This window comes from Apostichopus japonicus, chromosome 23, assembly GCF_037975245.1.
Source record: "Apostichopus japonicus isolate 1M-3 chromosome 23, ASM3797524v1, whole genome shotgun sequence".
In the NCBI taxonomy this organism is placed as follows: domain Eukaryota; kingdom Metazoa; phylum Echinodermata; class Holothuroidea; order Aspidochirotida; family Stichopodidae; genus Apostichopus; species Apostichopus japonicus.
This window is the reverse complement of record NC_092583.1, coordinates 9,290,396-9,305,431: the sequence shown is the minus strand read 5'-3', so window position 1 is coordinate 9,305,431 and position 15,036 is coordinate 9,290,396. Positions and strand designations below refer to the sequence as shown.

At 36.6% G+C, this 15,036-nt stretch overlaps 1 protein-coding gene, 1 long non-coding RNA gene and 1 other non-coding gene across 5 annotated transcripts in view; 1 reads left to right on the top strand and 2 right to left on the bottom strand.

Annotated features, from left to right (window-relative positions):
• The window catches only part of LOC139965055 (bone morphogenetic protein 1-like), a 32,570-nt gene extending 18,842 nt beyond the window's left edge, over positions 1–13,728 (bottom strand). The window contains exons 1-7 of the mRNA XM_071967234.1: positions 13,588–13,728; positions 12,753–12,858; positions 3,170–3,310; positions 2,474–2,606; positions 2,076–2,182; positions 1,314–1,455; positions 831–941 (exon numbers count right to left, since the gene is read on the bottom strand). Coding sequence (XP_071823335.1) covers positions 831–941; positions 1,314–1,455; positions 2,076–2,182; positions 2,474–2,606; positions 3,170–3,310; positions 12,753–12,857 — 739 coding nt within the window. The 5' untranslated portion in view covers position 12,858; positions 13,588–13,728. The remainder of the gene's footprint in view (positions 1–830; positions 942–1,313; positions 1,456–2,075; positions 2,183–2,473; positions 2,607–3,169; positions 3,311–12,752; positions 12,859–13,587) is intronic.
• Positions 4,519–4,591, bottom strand: Trnar-acg (transfer RNA arginine (anticodon ACG)). Its single transcript has one exon. It is a non-coding gene; the product is annotated as a tRNA-Arg (tRNA).
• Positions 5,993–10,574, top strand: LOC139965063 (uncharacterized). Of its 3 annotated transcripts, none has more exons than XR_011792165.1 (4): positions 5,993–6,348; positions 7,310–7,467; positions 8,558–8,673; positions 9,327–10,574. It is a non-coding gene; the product is annotated as an uncharacterized lncRNA (long non-coding RNA). The 3 variants fall into 3 exon arrangements; XR_011792166.1 differs by lacking the exon at positions 5,993–6,348 and adding an exon at positions 6,698–6,713; XR_011792164.1 differs by lacking the exon at positions 5,993–6,348 and having other exon boundaries at positions 7,048–7,467.
• Positions 13,729–15,036: the final 1,308 nt, after the last annotated feature.

The window sequence follows — 15,036 nt, the reverse complement described above, 5'->3', positions numbered from 1 at the left end:
TTCAGTGTAGTAACGCTAATACTATAGTACTACTAGTGCTCAGCGCGCTACCTCCTAAGGATCGCCACTTGCCCCATTGGAGGTTTCCTGTTCCCCGATCTGGTCTTCAGAGTAGTTTTTTGTGGATTACTTGACAGAAGAATGACTCTTTTATGTCGAACCGTTAAAGTCCATTTGTTTTATTTCATAACAAAAAGGAGGGATCGTAGTATGCTTCCGTGAAGTGTTCGCTTCATTCGGAGCTGCATACTGGCTAGGCCCAGTGAAATCGGCGCTGGTGTTGTGCACTAACTTGGTCATAATCGCCGTGTTTTTTTCGTCCTTCAGCCATGGATGAAGGCTAATTGCATGGGTAATGATATTTATGCAGCCCCCAACAACACAACGGACCGGCATTTCTCTCGGATAGTTTACAACAGTTGTAAAAAAAACTTGAAATTACTAACGATATAGCGTAATACAGTGGTTGTTCTATCAGTGTAAATGTGCGTGTACTGTATATGGAAAGGTATGATCGTCGCGCATCCGATACATGCCTGGGCTTTGCACGTGTGTTCCTAACATGACGTCATCATTGTCTTGTTGTGAAATCGCATTCTCAGATATCTATTTTCGAATGCGAATATTAAAACGTTAATTACTAATTAGTCCTTGAGGTTTTCAAGTTGTTGAGGATAGTTTTGAACATAGATTTTCTCATAGATTCAGAGGAAGTTACTCTCGATGAGTTGGATTTTTCGTGTCATGGCCTCTTTAAATAAGATCATACTATGAACAAGGCAAAAACAATCATAGTGAAGGTTTAGTTTTTCAGCTAACATCCAAAGTACCTGCATAAAGCATTTCTTCAACCGCCGTGTCGAGTGCGTCAGATGCTCCTCCGCTTAAAGAAAAAGAGACCACTGCGGGTTGCCTTCCATGTTGCACAATCCAATCAGCACCTGTTAATTAATATATGCCAGAGGTCGTTCCATAACATACAAATACAATAAGGCATATAGAAAACAAAACAAAAGACAGTTGCTTGAATCTATAAAACCCTTTATTGGTACATGGGCTGGGTAAGGGGGAGGGGTGGGTTGATTATAATAGCAAATCCATATGACAATGAGTTGTATGTTTTCAAAGAACCTAATGCACATACATATTATATTCGTCTCTTTTTGATTGGCAAAGCTGTTCAGTTTCAAATAAGAACAAGAAAATTTGGATTTATTAATCTATTGCACAACTGTTGCACCCAGATAAAGTAAAGCCCATACATTATTAAATTAATGACAGGATTTTTGTTTAATGTTTCTTTTCATAATTACCCATTATGATTGCCGAGACGTATCCGGATCCCTGACAGTTTAAGACACGAACTCCGTGCACTGTGGCACCCTTAGCAACGCCATACACAGACCCTGCTGCCACGCCTGCGCAGTGTGTACCGTGCCCATTGCAATCACTTCCCTGAGAACAGAATAAAGATTAATAATTATAATGAGGTTTCAACCTAAATTTTCCGGGGTTAAAGGGATATATCAAATTAATAAATATACTATTATTAGTAATTACGTTATTAATGATATTTGAACTTGTTTCTCTACTATACAACGACCTATTATAGATGTATTCACACAGAGCTATGTACAACGTGCACGTGTGTGTGTTTTTTAAATTTATTATATTATATAGCTACACCCTTTTCGGAACGTTCGCTTTTTACGTATATCTAGTAATACCGTATGCGATACTCTGAACAATTTCATTGTCATATTGTTCAATATTGCTGCGACATCGACGGACAATACACTTTCGTGACTGGTTATGGCGTTTAGAAGTAGGTCCGTGACCACGGTCTGCCACATCCCCGGCAAGAGAAGTATGGTCTCTACTTTCCCTTCACTATTATGACAATTGGACTGAAATTTTCTTTATGCCTTATTTCTCCATGCAGGCCCTTTTATTGACCCCAGGTTCTAAGTTGTAGCCCCTGAAAACCTCTCGTCATTCCAGATGACGGGTGCATCACAACACGCGTGCTCACTGGCTAGGTCGCTTTTCCAGGAAAAAGTTACATTACTACTCACGGTTCCTCCGAGTGCGTCATACGCCACGGAGGCTCTCCCGTTGAAGTCAACGTGATCTGCATTGATTCCCGTGTCCACGATATAAATGTTGACGTCAGATCCGTTTCCTATGTCAAAGGTCAATGAGATACGATGTTAGCCTTAAAGAAACATCGAAGAAATTTATTTTAAATTCGAATATTTAACAACAAACAAACAAAAACAACAACAACAGCAATCAAACAACATATGTAATAAGAAGATCGGAAATGTAAATTTTCTTTCTGATTGTTGTTAGAATGTTTGACGCATTAACATCAAAATTCGTCCTTCAAATCTTCCTTCAAATCAAAGACGTTAAATAATTACACTATGACAATTATAAGTGCTAAACATTGTTTTGTAAACAGGCATCATACCAACTGGGTTGTAGATGCCATCCAATGGTTGTTGTATTTGGTCGATGCGGTCTAATCCCCAGACTGACGTCATCTGGGAGGTCCACATTAAGAGATCCTCTTCAATGTAATCGACGAAGTCCAAACTGCGTAACTTTGTAAGTCAATATAAAAGCATAAAAAGAAGTATTTGTATCCATTTCTTGAATTTGAGGGCATTGTGTTATATATAATTACTATGAAAACAGGTAAAGGCCAATTACTGTTTACGTTACATATACTTACATGCATATATGCGTAGGAGCCCAATTTGATTTGTGGGGGGGGGGGGGGGGGAGGCTGTAACGACTTGCCCGAAAAATACAACCAAATTTTTTTCGCGTTCAACACGTTAATTTGCATATCATATACGTGTGCATCGGTTATTACATCGCATGCCAATAACATACAATCATTTTCCGTCTTATTACCCTTCCATATTGGTTATAATTATTGGGGAAGTCGTTACAATAATAATGATAATACGAATATCAGTTTAACCATTGAAAAACACATTGCAAATTATATTTCTTTCAGTAGGTGCCCGAAAATTTCTCAGCATATTGCCCGAATTTTCCAAAAATATTTGGTTGGGGGGCTGCAGCCCCCGCCTCCTACGCCTATGCTTACATACAATTAAGCTTTGGAATAATTTATACCTTTCTGTGAAACACTTACCTTCGTGATTCCTTCGGGAGATATCCAAGCCGAAAAGCCATTGAAAACAGATGAATATTGATAAATCACTTCAAAATCGAGATAATCAAAGAATTTTCGTCCTTCGAGTTTTTCGATGAATGATTTCGCAGCAGCTGAGTCCTGTATATGAAGAGGAAAACACAAACAAACAAAACGTCAATGCATCATATGTGCTAAATATGCTCGTTCAAAGAAATATGCAAAACAGCAACGGTTTCAATATTTTTGAGAACTATCTCAAAAACGTTCTTCATCACTGGGTAATATTAATTTTTTTTAAAAGCAAAACATATTGGAACTCTGCGAAACTTCGCACCGTGAAAGCTTTTTTTTAAGGATTAGATAAAGGTAATAAAGTTGCCATGCAGACATGAAACACTAGGACCAAAGTTTGAATTAACCGGTGTCACAGACTGCAAGTATATCACTTGCCGTATTGCCCTTAAAAAGCATTCGCCAACGAAGGCAATCTGATAACAACCGCACCCTTTAGTCATGTTCTCGTATGTGCTCTCGACTTATTGATCGGAGTTCTGACATGCTAAAAAGAAGTGTGGGCTAGATGAAAGCGTTGCGTTCCTGTTTTCTGTCATTTCTGTATTTCTGTTTCTCGCACTTTGGAAAAAATGCCTCGGTGCCCATCCAAAGTTTGAAAGTTGCCTTGGTGATCTATATTGAGAGCTGAAAAAAGTGCCGTCTTGCCCTGTCATTTTCAATGAAAATCCAATACAATCTCTAAGTTGTCCATAAGAACGACGCTACTACTATCTTTAATTCGAGCCCTAATTTTGACCTTGAATCGCCTGACTTTTATTCAGATGCTTTAATTATTTCTCAAAATGCCTCTCTTTTATTTCAGAACAAACCCACTAGTTTGCCTATTTGCACAAGAAGTTTGAAAGTAATGGTCAGAAATTAAAGGACAGGCAAACCATCTACAAATTTCTAAAGTGTAACTTGACAGGTATTTTCGGTCTAATATCTGAATTTAGAAAGAAATTCTTTTCTTCTACTTTATTGACAAGTTTACGGTACAAAAGAGTAATAAATTATAAAATAATAAAACAATAAAACAATTTTTTTTAAAGTTTAATGTATATTACGTAATAGGTACCACACACACACATTTCTATGTTTGGACAAATGTGTGTGCAATTAGATAACAATTCACAAAATCGTACACATTTTTTTTATTCGACTTGATATATTTCTCTTCACTTACGAAATGAAATTTTTACCCTTTCTTTCAGCCCAAGCTATTCTAGAATCTAATATGACTTGCAAACAAAAATAAATGATAACATCAAATGTAAGAAAGGTTCGTGAATCGACCCTGCCAGGACTCGAACCTGGAATCCCCTGATTCGTAGTCAGATGCCTTATCCATTGGGCCACAGGACCAAAATATGACATTAATTGGGCATATACATTTGGTTTTGCTAGTATCTCAAATGAGACGGAAATCTGAACATCTGATAAATTCTTAAAAAATTATGCTTTGTGAAAAGGTTGGTGAATCGACCCTGCCAGGACTCGAACCTGGAATCCCCTGATTCGAAGTCAGATGCTTATCGATTGGGCCACAGGGCCGATATATTGCAAAAACGTCCGGTATGTACATTTGGCCTTGCTAGTATCTCAAATGAAACGGAATTCTGAACATCTGATAAAATCTTAAAAAAATTATGCTTTGTGAATAGGTTGGTGAATCGACCCTGCCAGGACTCGAACTGGAATCCCCTGATTCGTATTCAGATGCCTTATCCATTGGGCCACAGGGCCAATATATGACTTTAATTGGGCATTATATACATATGGCTTTGCGAGTATCTCAAAAAAGACGGAAATCTGAACATCTGATAAAATCTTAAAAAATTATGCTTTGTGAAAAGGTTGGTGAATCGACCCTGCCAGGACTCGAACCTGGAAACCCCTGATTCGTAGTCAGATGCCTTATCCTTTGGGCCACATGGCCAATATATGATATTAATTGGGCATAATATACATACGTCTTTGCGAGTATCTCAAATGTGACGGAAATCTGAACATATGATAAAATCTTAAAAAATTGTGCTTCGTGAAAAGGTTCGTGAATCGACCATTCCAGGACTCGAACCTGGAATCCCCTGATTGGTAGTCAGATGCTTTATCCATTGAGCCTCAGGGCCGATAAATGACACTATATTTGCTGTAAGTACATTCGGCTTTGCTAGTATCTCAAATGAGACTCAATAAATTTCTGAACACAGTTAAAATCTTTTAAAAAAAAGTACTTGCTGTGACTTGATGTGTTTTCGTCGTCATATACCTTGTTTTTTTTTCTTTATTGGTAGGCGATTCCACTGGATCACCCGTTCGCATTAATTTTCTTATACAGAAAATGTTATGAAACTACGGTATAAAAATTGTTAAAAATTTGATTTGATTTATTTGTTTTTCACCTGTAAATTTACAGTGTGAAGGAAGTCTTCCAAAAAGTAATAACTTTCAAGTGTTGCTTTTAAAGCGACGATTGAAATGAAAATACTATCAATACGAATAAAGAATTACGAAGTAAGCTCCCGGTGCATTCATCAACTAAGTAAGTAGCGAATCGCGAAATTGAAAATGTGTAATGATGTAAATATAAAGCTAACAAAACTCCACGTTAAAGTGACAAGCAGTTTACATCTATTTCCAGTATAAGGACGCTGAGTTTCCTAACCCCTATCGCAATTATAGGCTATAGGTCGTGAAGATGCTTTGAGAAAGCAGCACATCACTTTGTGCGAAAAATATTGTGAAATGACTTCAATGTTACACTCTAAAAACTGTTGGGCAAAACTGGTTGGGCAAACAAAGCATTGCCCAAAATGAGTAAATATTAACCAACAACTGAGTAAAAGAAATTACACAACTGATATGGGTAAACTTTGTTGTGCAAAAATTAAGATGTAGTTTATTGTTACTTTCTGTTGGGCAAACAAGCTTGATTTGCCCAATGTTGTGCAAAAACCAGCATTTTTGCGCCATTACTATACTGGTACTCTGCGCGATGTGCATGCATCATGAGTAGATCGTATATAGTGAACGTGTTATAACTTACACAATGGCTGACGAATTTGTTAGCGCAGTACTCAAGAGGTGGGAAATGCCAGAGTTATGTGCTACATTTGAAGGTGAGCGTAAAGAAAAACAATCCTCTGCTTGGTGTGTGCATCGAACACTGCGATTTCTACATATCAGTGGTATCGAATGATCGTTCGTTCTCTCGGTGCTACATGTAGGCTATACCAGGCATACGTAAAGGCTACTAATACTAATTGTATTTCCAGCATAGTTGTATTACGTTAGGCTAGCTTATAGTGAAGCGATTGACAGGCGCCACAGGCGCGCCCGCAAGTGTGTAACTAGGCCTAAGTTACTCACATTGTATGTATGTATGTATGTATGTATGTATGTATGTATAGTGATCTTCCCGCAAGCAGGAACATTGTATTAACGTTGCGAACGCCTGTGTAATGCAGATCCTTGTCAACTTACGGTAAGCTATGCGTATGCACCAGGTCTCTCCGGACTATATCTTGGCTAGACAAGGTTTCATTGTAGCACATTTTCGTTGTAAATAATAAATTGTACTCCCTTTTTTTCTTTTAAGTTTTATACGGCAAATGACCACATGAACCCTTATTAGCTTAACGTTAGACCTAGCCTGTCATAACTTAGGCCTTATGTTAGACTTACACGTACGTTGTTAATGCTAGTAGTAGTACGTACATACAGTAGTATAATAATGGACCCTTCGAAGTTCGAACAATTAGCACTAAAATGCACCAGAATTGTATCTGTTCACACTTCTTTTAAATTATACTATCGATGGCAGAAGAAACATTCTCGTTAGAAAAAAAGTCGCTTCATAGGTTTCGTCAAATTGATCCTATTGTATTTGTGCCATGGTGAAATTATGCATTCGTTAGGGGTGTCCGAACTTCGAGGGTTTTTCAAACTTCAAAGTAGCCTAAGTTAGGCCTGGCATTTAATGAGTTCTAGGCTATAATAATATTAGTATAGCATAGAACATCAGCGCTAGTAATGTTATAGGCCTATAATGCTGTTTGCATATTTTTCTCTTTCCTACAGGTAGAACAGGACTTCGAATTATTACAAAAAACAACTGCCAACAAATTATACAACAGAGTGGGATATTTGACAATGGACATTTTGTGCTATACAGGCGATCATCCCAAGCTGGCCGAACTTTTTGCATTTAGAGAAGACGTTGGATGCACTGACTGATGGTAAGCCAAATTTATTGTATAGTCATGGCCTGTGAATTCATAGCTAGCTTCATTCAGAGCTTATGCCATGACAATATAGTTTCTCTTTCCAGTATGTCTGTAAAGATGGGTCAATATTTGGATTAACCTTCAAAATATGTTTTTGGTGGTTTGTTACTTTTTAAAAATCTATCAAAATCAACTGATCTGAAAGGACCAAATCAGCTGGTTAATGTCAAATGGTGGCTTCTGAACCTTTCTGCAAACTTTCTCCAAACATTGCACTATGATTAATTGGCTACTATTTTATTTGTAGTCGCGTTCGGGTTTGTGTGTGGTTGAAGTGAGACCCAGCCCTGTGATAATATTAACTCAATGACAGTCACTTGGACATGTATCAGTGTTGTTTGTAGGTTCCACAAAGGGTTTGAATAATTCCTGTTGATTTCTCAACAAGTGAAATGTTTTTTTGTCAGCAGGAGAAATGACTGAAAACCTCATTATTAGCCTTGTTTACTCATTAATGCTCAATTGAATATAATATTTGGATTAATTCTACTGTCGATAAGCACAAACTTGAAAATGGCCAATGAGATGGATTCCTTATGTGTATACTTTTCCAATGCTGAGGAAAAGAAATTAGCTTGTTGTGTTGTGTACTCTTCTCAAGATGTTTTATGAGCAGGAAGATTAAACATGTTAAAACGTCTAAAAGTTGATTTTTCCAAAAATCTTTGGACAATTGTATTCAGATTTTAGTACGACTGTGTCAATGAAAGGTTACAGTAGCACATACTATGGGCTTTTTCATTTTTTTCCTTCAAAATCTTATAAAATTTGGCTTGAAATTAGTGTGTAGGGTAGGTAATTAAGTCTTCTAATACAAATGTGTAGGTCCCCTATGAGTACACATGCCACATTAACTTTCATGTTGCTGTTATTAATGTGTATGAGCATAAAGTTGTGGAACACATTTAGGGCGGTGTAGATCCCTTGAATTTTATCCTCAGTCCTTGAAGTTTTATATGGTCAGACTATAGTGTGCCCTATTAATGTTTTTGTCGTTTATATCTGCAAGCATTCTCATTTCTTGCCTTAATCTCTTTTACAGATGAAAAGAAGAACTTAGCTTTCTTTCTGTTGCCATTGCTTTTTCGAGGACGGGCAAAGAAAAGCGGATCTACTACGGTGACTAGTTGCCTTCAAGCATTCATAGACGATCAGCCAGTAAGCAAAATCATTAATTATATATATATTTTTTTGTATTCTTTTGGTGGTACACCTTTTGGTTCATACCAGCTCAGCTGAAAGTTTGTTTAACCTCATAAACTTGGTGTGTTGTTGTTTATAGTGAGCAGAAGAATGCTACTTATTGTGCTAGTGGTCAAAGGTCATTTGAGGTTAACAAGGGCCAAACACTTAAAACCTTGTAAATATGCTAACTTAAAGAGTGAAAGTTAGATGAATCTCATATGTGATGCATATAGGTTTGCCAACATGAGTACATGAATCCCATTGATTATAGTAGAGGTCAGAGGTCATTAGAAGCCACCAGGGCATTTTTTTTAAATTACACCAGTGATGAAATGGGGGAAGGTTCAATAAATTTCATCGTTGGTATGTAAACCCTGGTCATAATAATGAAGTGATCCGGTACTTGATAGTGCAAGGGAAAGGTCATTTGACATTAATGGGGTCGGCGTTACACTTTGAAAACCTTGTCAAGATAACTATGTTGACTTTCCTAACCTGTTTTTTCTTTTAATTATACTGGTCCACAGTATCATAGCATTGTGCAGAGGTCTTAAAACTCTGTCTATCCACCTGTTTTTGTTACATTTTATTTGCAACTCGAGGAGTTTATTTTCTTTAATTTGCAGTCGGTGACAAGTGTTAGAGGACTACTGCAAGACAATATCGAAGGATGAGCGACCACAGCCATTCATTCTGTGCTTAGGAGAGAGCAAAGGTTCCCCTCAGCATTTTTTTGTGATAATTGAGAGACATCCAATAATGCAGTCCTCACTCCTAACGGCAGTAGACTATTTGTTTTAAAGTCATTATGTGTTGGATATTAACTTCCAAACTCAATGTAAGGGGGTTTGGGAGTTTTTCCATGCTGAGGTATATGAACTTGGTTTTATCAAAAGTCGTTCACTGAGTGCCTTTGGAGCTTTCGTAGCAAACAGAAGTGTTTAAGGGTCAAAGTGTCTTGCAACAAACTTTTCAAATGGTTTCTCGGTATTAACCTGACATGTTTACATTTTAAGGTTGCTTTAGTTTCATATATATTTACATATTAAAGGGAAATAGTAACTGTTTGCCTTGGCAAACTGTACCTACAAAAAATCTGTATTTTTTTTTTGGGGGGGGGGGGGTAGATTTGTTATTGTATACAGTTGTGAAAGGTTGAGGCAGGGTTGGTATATCAAACAAACATTTAATTTTGTGTGTTTAACAGATCAGTGCCAGCAGTGTCCCTATGATCACTTATAATTGTGATCTTGAAGCTGCTTTTATTTCTAGTATGTAGAATCAATGTGGGATGTGTAACCATTTGGCTTTTGTTTGAAAACATGTTTAAATTTTACAGTTCATCAATCATCTAAGCACAATCAAAATGTTAGCAAAATATGCCTTGGCTCCTTGTTAAAGCAATTGCACATACAATGGTGTATCAATATTTTTCGGTTTGTGTGTCCTTGTTTAAAACATAAAATGGTTAGCTTCAATTGACTTTATGTTGGAAATTATCAGTGATATTATATTCGCTTATTAAGACCAGAGTTGCTTGAAAGAGACCAACATTAAGCTGTACATGATTGTGTGTTGCACCTGTACCTTGTGTAGTTGATGTCAACATACAGGAGGTCTTCTGTGGTCAACACATTTCAAGAACTGAATATAGTAAACAATGGCAAAATATGGATAGCTAATATTTTCAGCTTTAATATTGTTGATATGTGTTTATCCCCATTGTGAGTTTATGAAATTATTGCTTTGGATGGAAGTCACAGATCATTTAACTAGGTAAATAGAAGTCAAGCACTGAATGCTGTGAGAATTCATACTGGAGGAACAATCTGAAGTCGGCTAAGACCAGAAAAAATAAAAGTATGAAAAACATGTATTACTTGTTTGTTCTTTATCATTCTCTGTTTAAGCTTTATAACCTAATAAACCCAGTTGTATGAAAAATGTTACAATCCAATGTTGGTATTGTATTAGTTAACCAACCACTATTATTTTTAACTAGCTGTTGGGCAAGAATCATTGGGAAAAGAAAAATCCATTGGTAAAAGGTTTTACACAACCATTGGGCAAATCGCTGACCAACATTGTTGGGTATAGGCGTTGGGCAAAGGTGTTGGGCAAAGGTGTTGGGTATTTATTTAACCGTTTGCTGGGCAAAATCATTAACCAACTTAGTTGGGCACTTTTTTGCCCAACATCAACCAGGAGGCATACGGACCCAACGGTTGTGTAAATAATTGCCCAGGTTGGGCAATAATTTGCCCAACAATTTTAAGAGTGTAGTCTTCCCATTGTACACATTATAAACAAGGTACCATGTTTCCTTCAAACTGCTATGAAACAGACGTTCTTTATTGATATGATAATTTATTGCTACAGTAAATGAATCGGTTGTTGTACATTTCATACATTTCAAAACATGAAGTAAGAAATAATTCCTTCCTTGTAACTATTGCCAAGCTCAAGTCCGAGAAGAGTATAATATCTTTCAATTGATTAACGTCGTCAATGCTATAAATGCAGTTATGCTTCCTGATTAAGGTTCTCCATAACGGGGAAATAATAGGGCACTCGATGAACAAATGAATGACCGTTTTAATGGATGTACCACGAAACGTATATAATCCGCGGAGAGTCAACGATGTTAAATTTGTAGAGTTTATTGTTCGTATAGAGAATAAATAGTATGCATGATTTTCAAGCCAATTATCTGCATCGTGAAAACACTTCGGACTCATTTACTTTGATTATCAAAATCCATACCGCCAACCTCATGATTCCAATGGGTTCCACCCCCCCCCCTAGGGATTTGGCTAACAATATTACGCAACCTTGGAAAGGTCTATAACCTCACAACCGTTCGTGACTTTCTTTTTCATTGGGCCACAGGGCCAATATATTTCACTTAGTTTGCGATAGGAACATTTAGCTACCCTAGTCCCTAACAAGAGGCGCAAATCCGAACACTGATACAATCTTAAGTAAATTATATAATGTAAAAAAGTTATTGATGCGACCCTGCCAGGACTCGACCTGATATCTAACGGGGAACGAAGTGAATGGAACGATTACTTGTGGTATACGTTAGCAGGGGCGGCGATTTGTTTCAAACATGGGGGGGGGGGGGCATTTGCTTGGGTGCAGGCGCGTAGCAACTACATCTCCAAAATGTTCGCGCTTCATGATATTTTCATGTCCCCCATCAGGATCTGCGCCCATGGTCCGTCTAGCTAATTCATTTCGAAAATAAGTATAAACTACTCTCGGTGAAAGTCTGTGACGTTTTTTGGTGATATTTAGTAACAAATTGTGACACAGTTAGACATGCCCGTAGCGAGGAATTTGCCGAGGAAGGTGCGAAGCTTGTAGGCAAACTATCTAAGCGTGGTGCCACCATGAGTTTCTATTTTGAAATTACTAGCAATATCATAGAAATATGTTCTTTTAGCCACAATAAAAAATATGCCACCAAATATTGGGGGGATATTAAATACTATATCCCCAACCTTAAAATTGGGGGGACATGTCCCCCCGTCCCACCCCCCCACCCCATGATTGCCGCCCATGTACGTTAGGACCACATGCGACTGAAATCAGAGCATATTGTACATTAACTTTGAATCGAAAGGGCCGTAAAGAGATTCGTTCGACAGGATTAAGTGGTAGCAAATCTTACGAAACATATAAGTAAATCATCTTTCAAGATCGGTGTCTTATTTCTATAAGATAATAAAATATATTTAGTGTCATGTTTAATGAAATGCTAATGCTTGCTCTGACTGTTTTTCTTTTTAAACAGACGTGTCGAGGGTCAGAGGTTGGACTCGGGACAATTAGCTCACCGGACCCGCTATTTCCATATTTTCTTACATAATATATTATGAAGTTGATGATACACTATGTTTACCCCATACTTAAATATCCCTGACCCGCTCAAAATGATTCGTGAGGCCCTTAATTTTCCTGATAGTTTTGTATATCAATCCCCTCCCTTCTGTCTTACAGGAATGACGGACTACAAAACGATATGAATACCAAAATATAGAACTTACCTTAAGTTTAACTATGTATCTTTGATGACGGGAAAGTGGTGTCGGAGTTGCAACATTTGCTCCGAGAAGTAAACAGAGATGAAAGAGTAAAATGGAAGGTTGCATTCTGAAAAAAAGAAAGAATTCAAGTAACGGATTTGTAAAGTAAATACATCCAAATATAGATACATATAATAATCGTTCATAATATACTTATAAATATCGATTTCAATTTGTTTCTGTGGATTATTTTACCTTTTTTTGTTGTTGTATGTAATGTTATCAATTTTCAAGATATACATAGAACCGTTTAACACAGAATGTACGGTATAAAGACGTACAGGGAAGTCGCGTTTTAGGTAGTCGTTCCTTTTGTTAGCAGGCCTTAAAAATAATCTGCCATATGTAATATATTTAATACTAACATATTAATACTGACATATTTATAATGACATAATTAATAATGACATAATTAATACTGACATAATTAATAATGACATAACTAATGATTAATACTGACATAATTAATGATTAATACTGACATATTACAACGGTCATAATTAATACTGACATATTAATACTGACATATTTATACTGACATTTGAATACACACATTATTAATACTGATATTTTTAATATATTTCATACTGATTTAATCGATATTTATATTCTGGTCTGTATTAGACATTAAACCTAGTCTGAGAGTAGCGTTTTTAAAAATCTACAATAGCGGAATTAATTCTGTGACTAAAGTCATCCATTTAAAAGGTGCAGTAATGTATTAAGATACTGTGACGGAGACAGAATGTAACTTGAAGTTTTTCAATAGGTAAACGACAGTTTGATTTATACTTACATGTGATTGGTGAAAAGGCAATTCTTCAGAGGAAATATATACTGCTAGTACTATAGAGCTGATTTTTAGACTTTATGCAGACCTGTTCGTTCTCTAATGAAATCTCAAGTCTTGTAATTGATCCTCTCCGTTCAATGGATTGACAAACTGTTTGATAGTTTTAAAGAATCGTTAATATCTCTCTTAATCATACCAGGTAGCTTTTATATTAGTTGATAACAGGTGGACAGCTGTTGTGTTATTGCCGAAAGCATTAAGGAAACGACGTCATGTAATGCATATTCATGATTGCGATTATAATGATATAAGATGTCAAAGGTCATTGAAGAATGGAACGTCTTCTCATTAACAGCTGACACTGATATTATTTACGAAGCCTTTGAAACTAAAGAAAACTAAGTCTTACAAAAGTTAAGTACTCTACTTCCTTTTGCGGGAATTTGTTTTAGCAAGTTTAGCAGCATGTGACTCTCAACTTGTAATTTAACATATAGTTTATGATATCGACCAAAGTTTACTTTAACTTGTGACGCTCACGGCATGTGACTGATAGTATCGCCTTTGCTCATATAGGCTTACGTGTTTTATTCACGATACGAGTAAATAACATGTGTGGTTGAAAGCATGAAGTCCCAGCATTTAACGAATTAGCTTGTATGCTGATGTTACCGCAAGAATGACTTGATTTAGAACAAACGACTATCAGGGATTAAGAGCATCGGTCTACGGGACGACAGGTTTTCATTTCTCACGGAATTAATCCCTTCTCGTAATGAGGATTAGTCGGTTGCTTCTTATTCACGTGTTAAGAATATATATTTGGTTTCATTATGTATGATGTAGATACATATAGGCCTTATGTATGATGCAGATAGATATATTATGTATGGTGTAGATATATTATGTTTTATGTAGATACATATAGGCCTTATGTATGATGTAGATAGATATATGACGTATGTTGTATATTATGTATGATGTAGATACATATAGGCCTTATGTATGATGTAGATATATATATATATATAGGCCTATATAGGCCTTATGTAAGATGTAGATAGATATATGATGTATGGTGTAGATATATTATGTATAATGTAGATACATATAGGCCTTATGCTGGTCAGATAATATAGATCTAATTATGTCAAAGTTAAATTCTCGTCTATGCTGTTTGAGGAAATTGAAATCATTTCATGTTGAACATACCCTTCTGTCATTATTCTACCGTTCCGTCATTACCAGCATATTCACTTATTGTTTTTTGTGTTGGGGTGTTAGCATTACTGAACAGGACAAGAAGAGAATCAACAGCATAATAAGGAAATCTGAACGTCTGATTGGGAATCATCAGCAGCCGCTCGATTCTTTCTAATAATTCCTGCCTTCAACGTACGCTCCGCACCGTGCTTGATGACACCGATCACCCGTTACACAGTGACCTCGTTG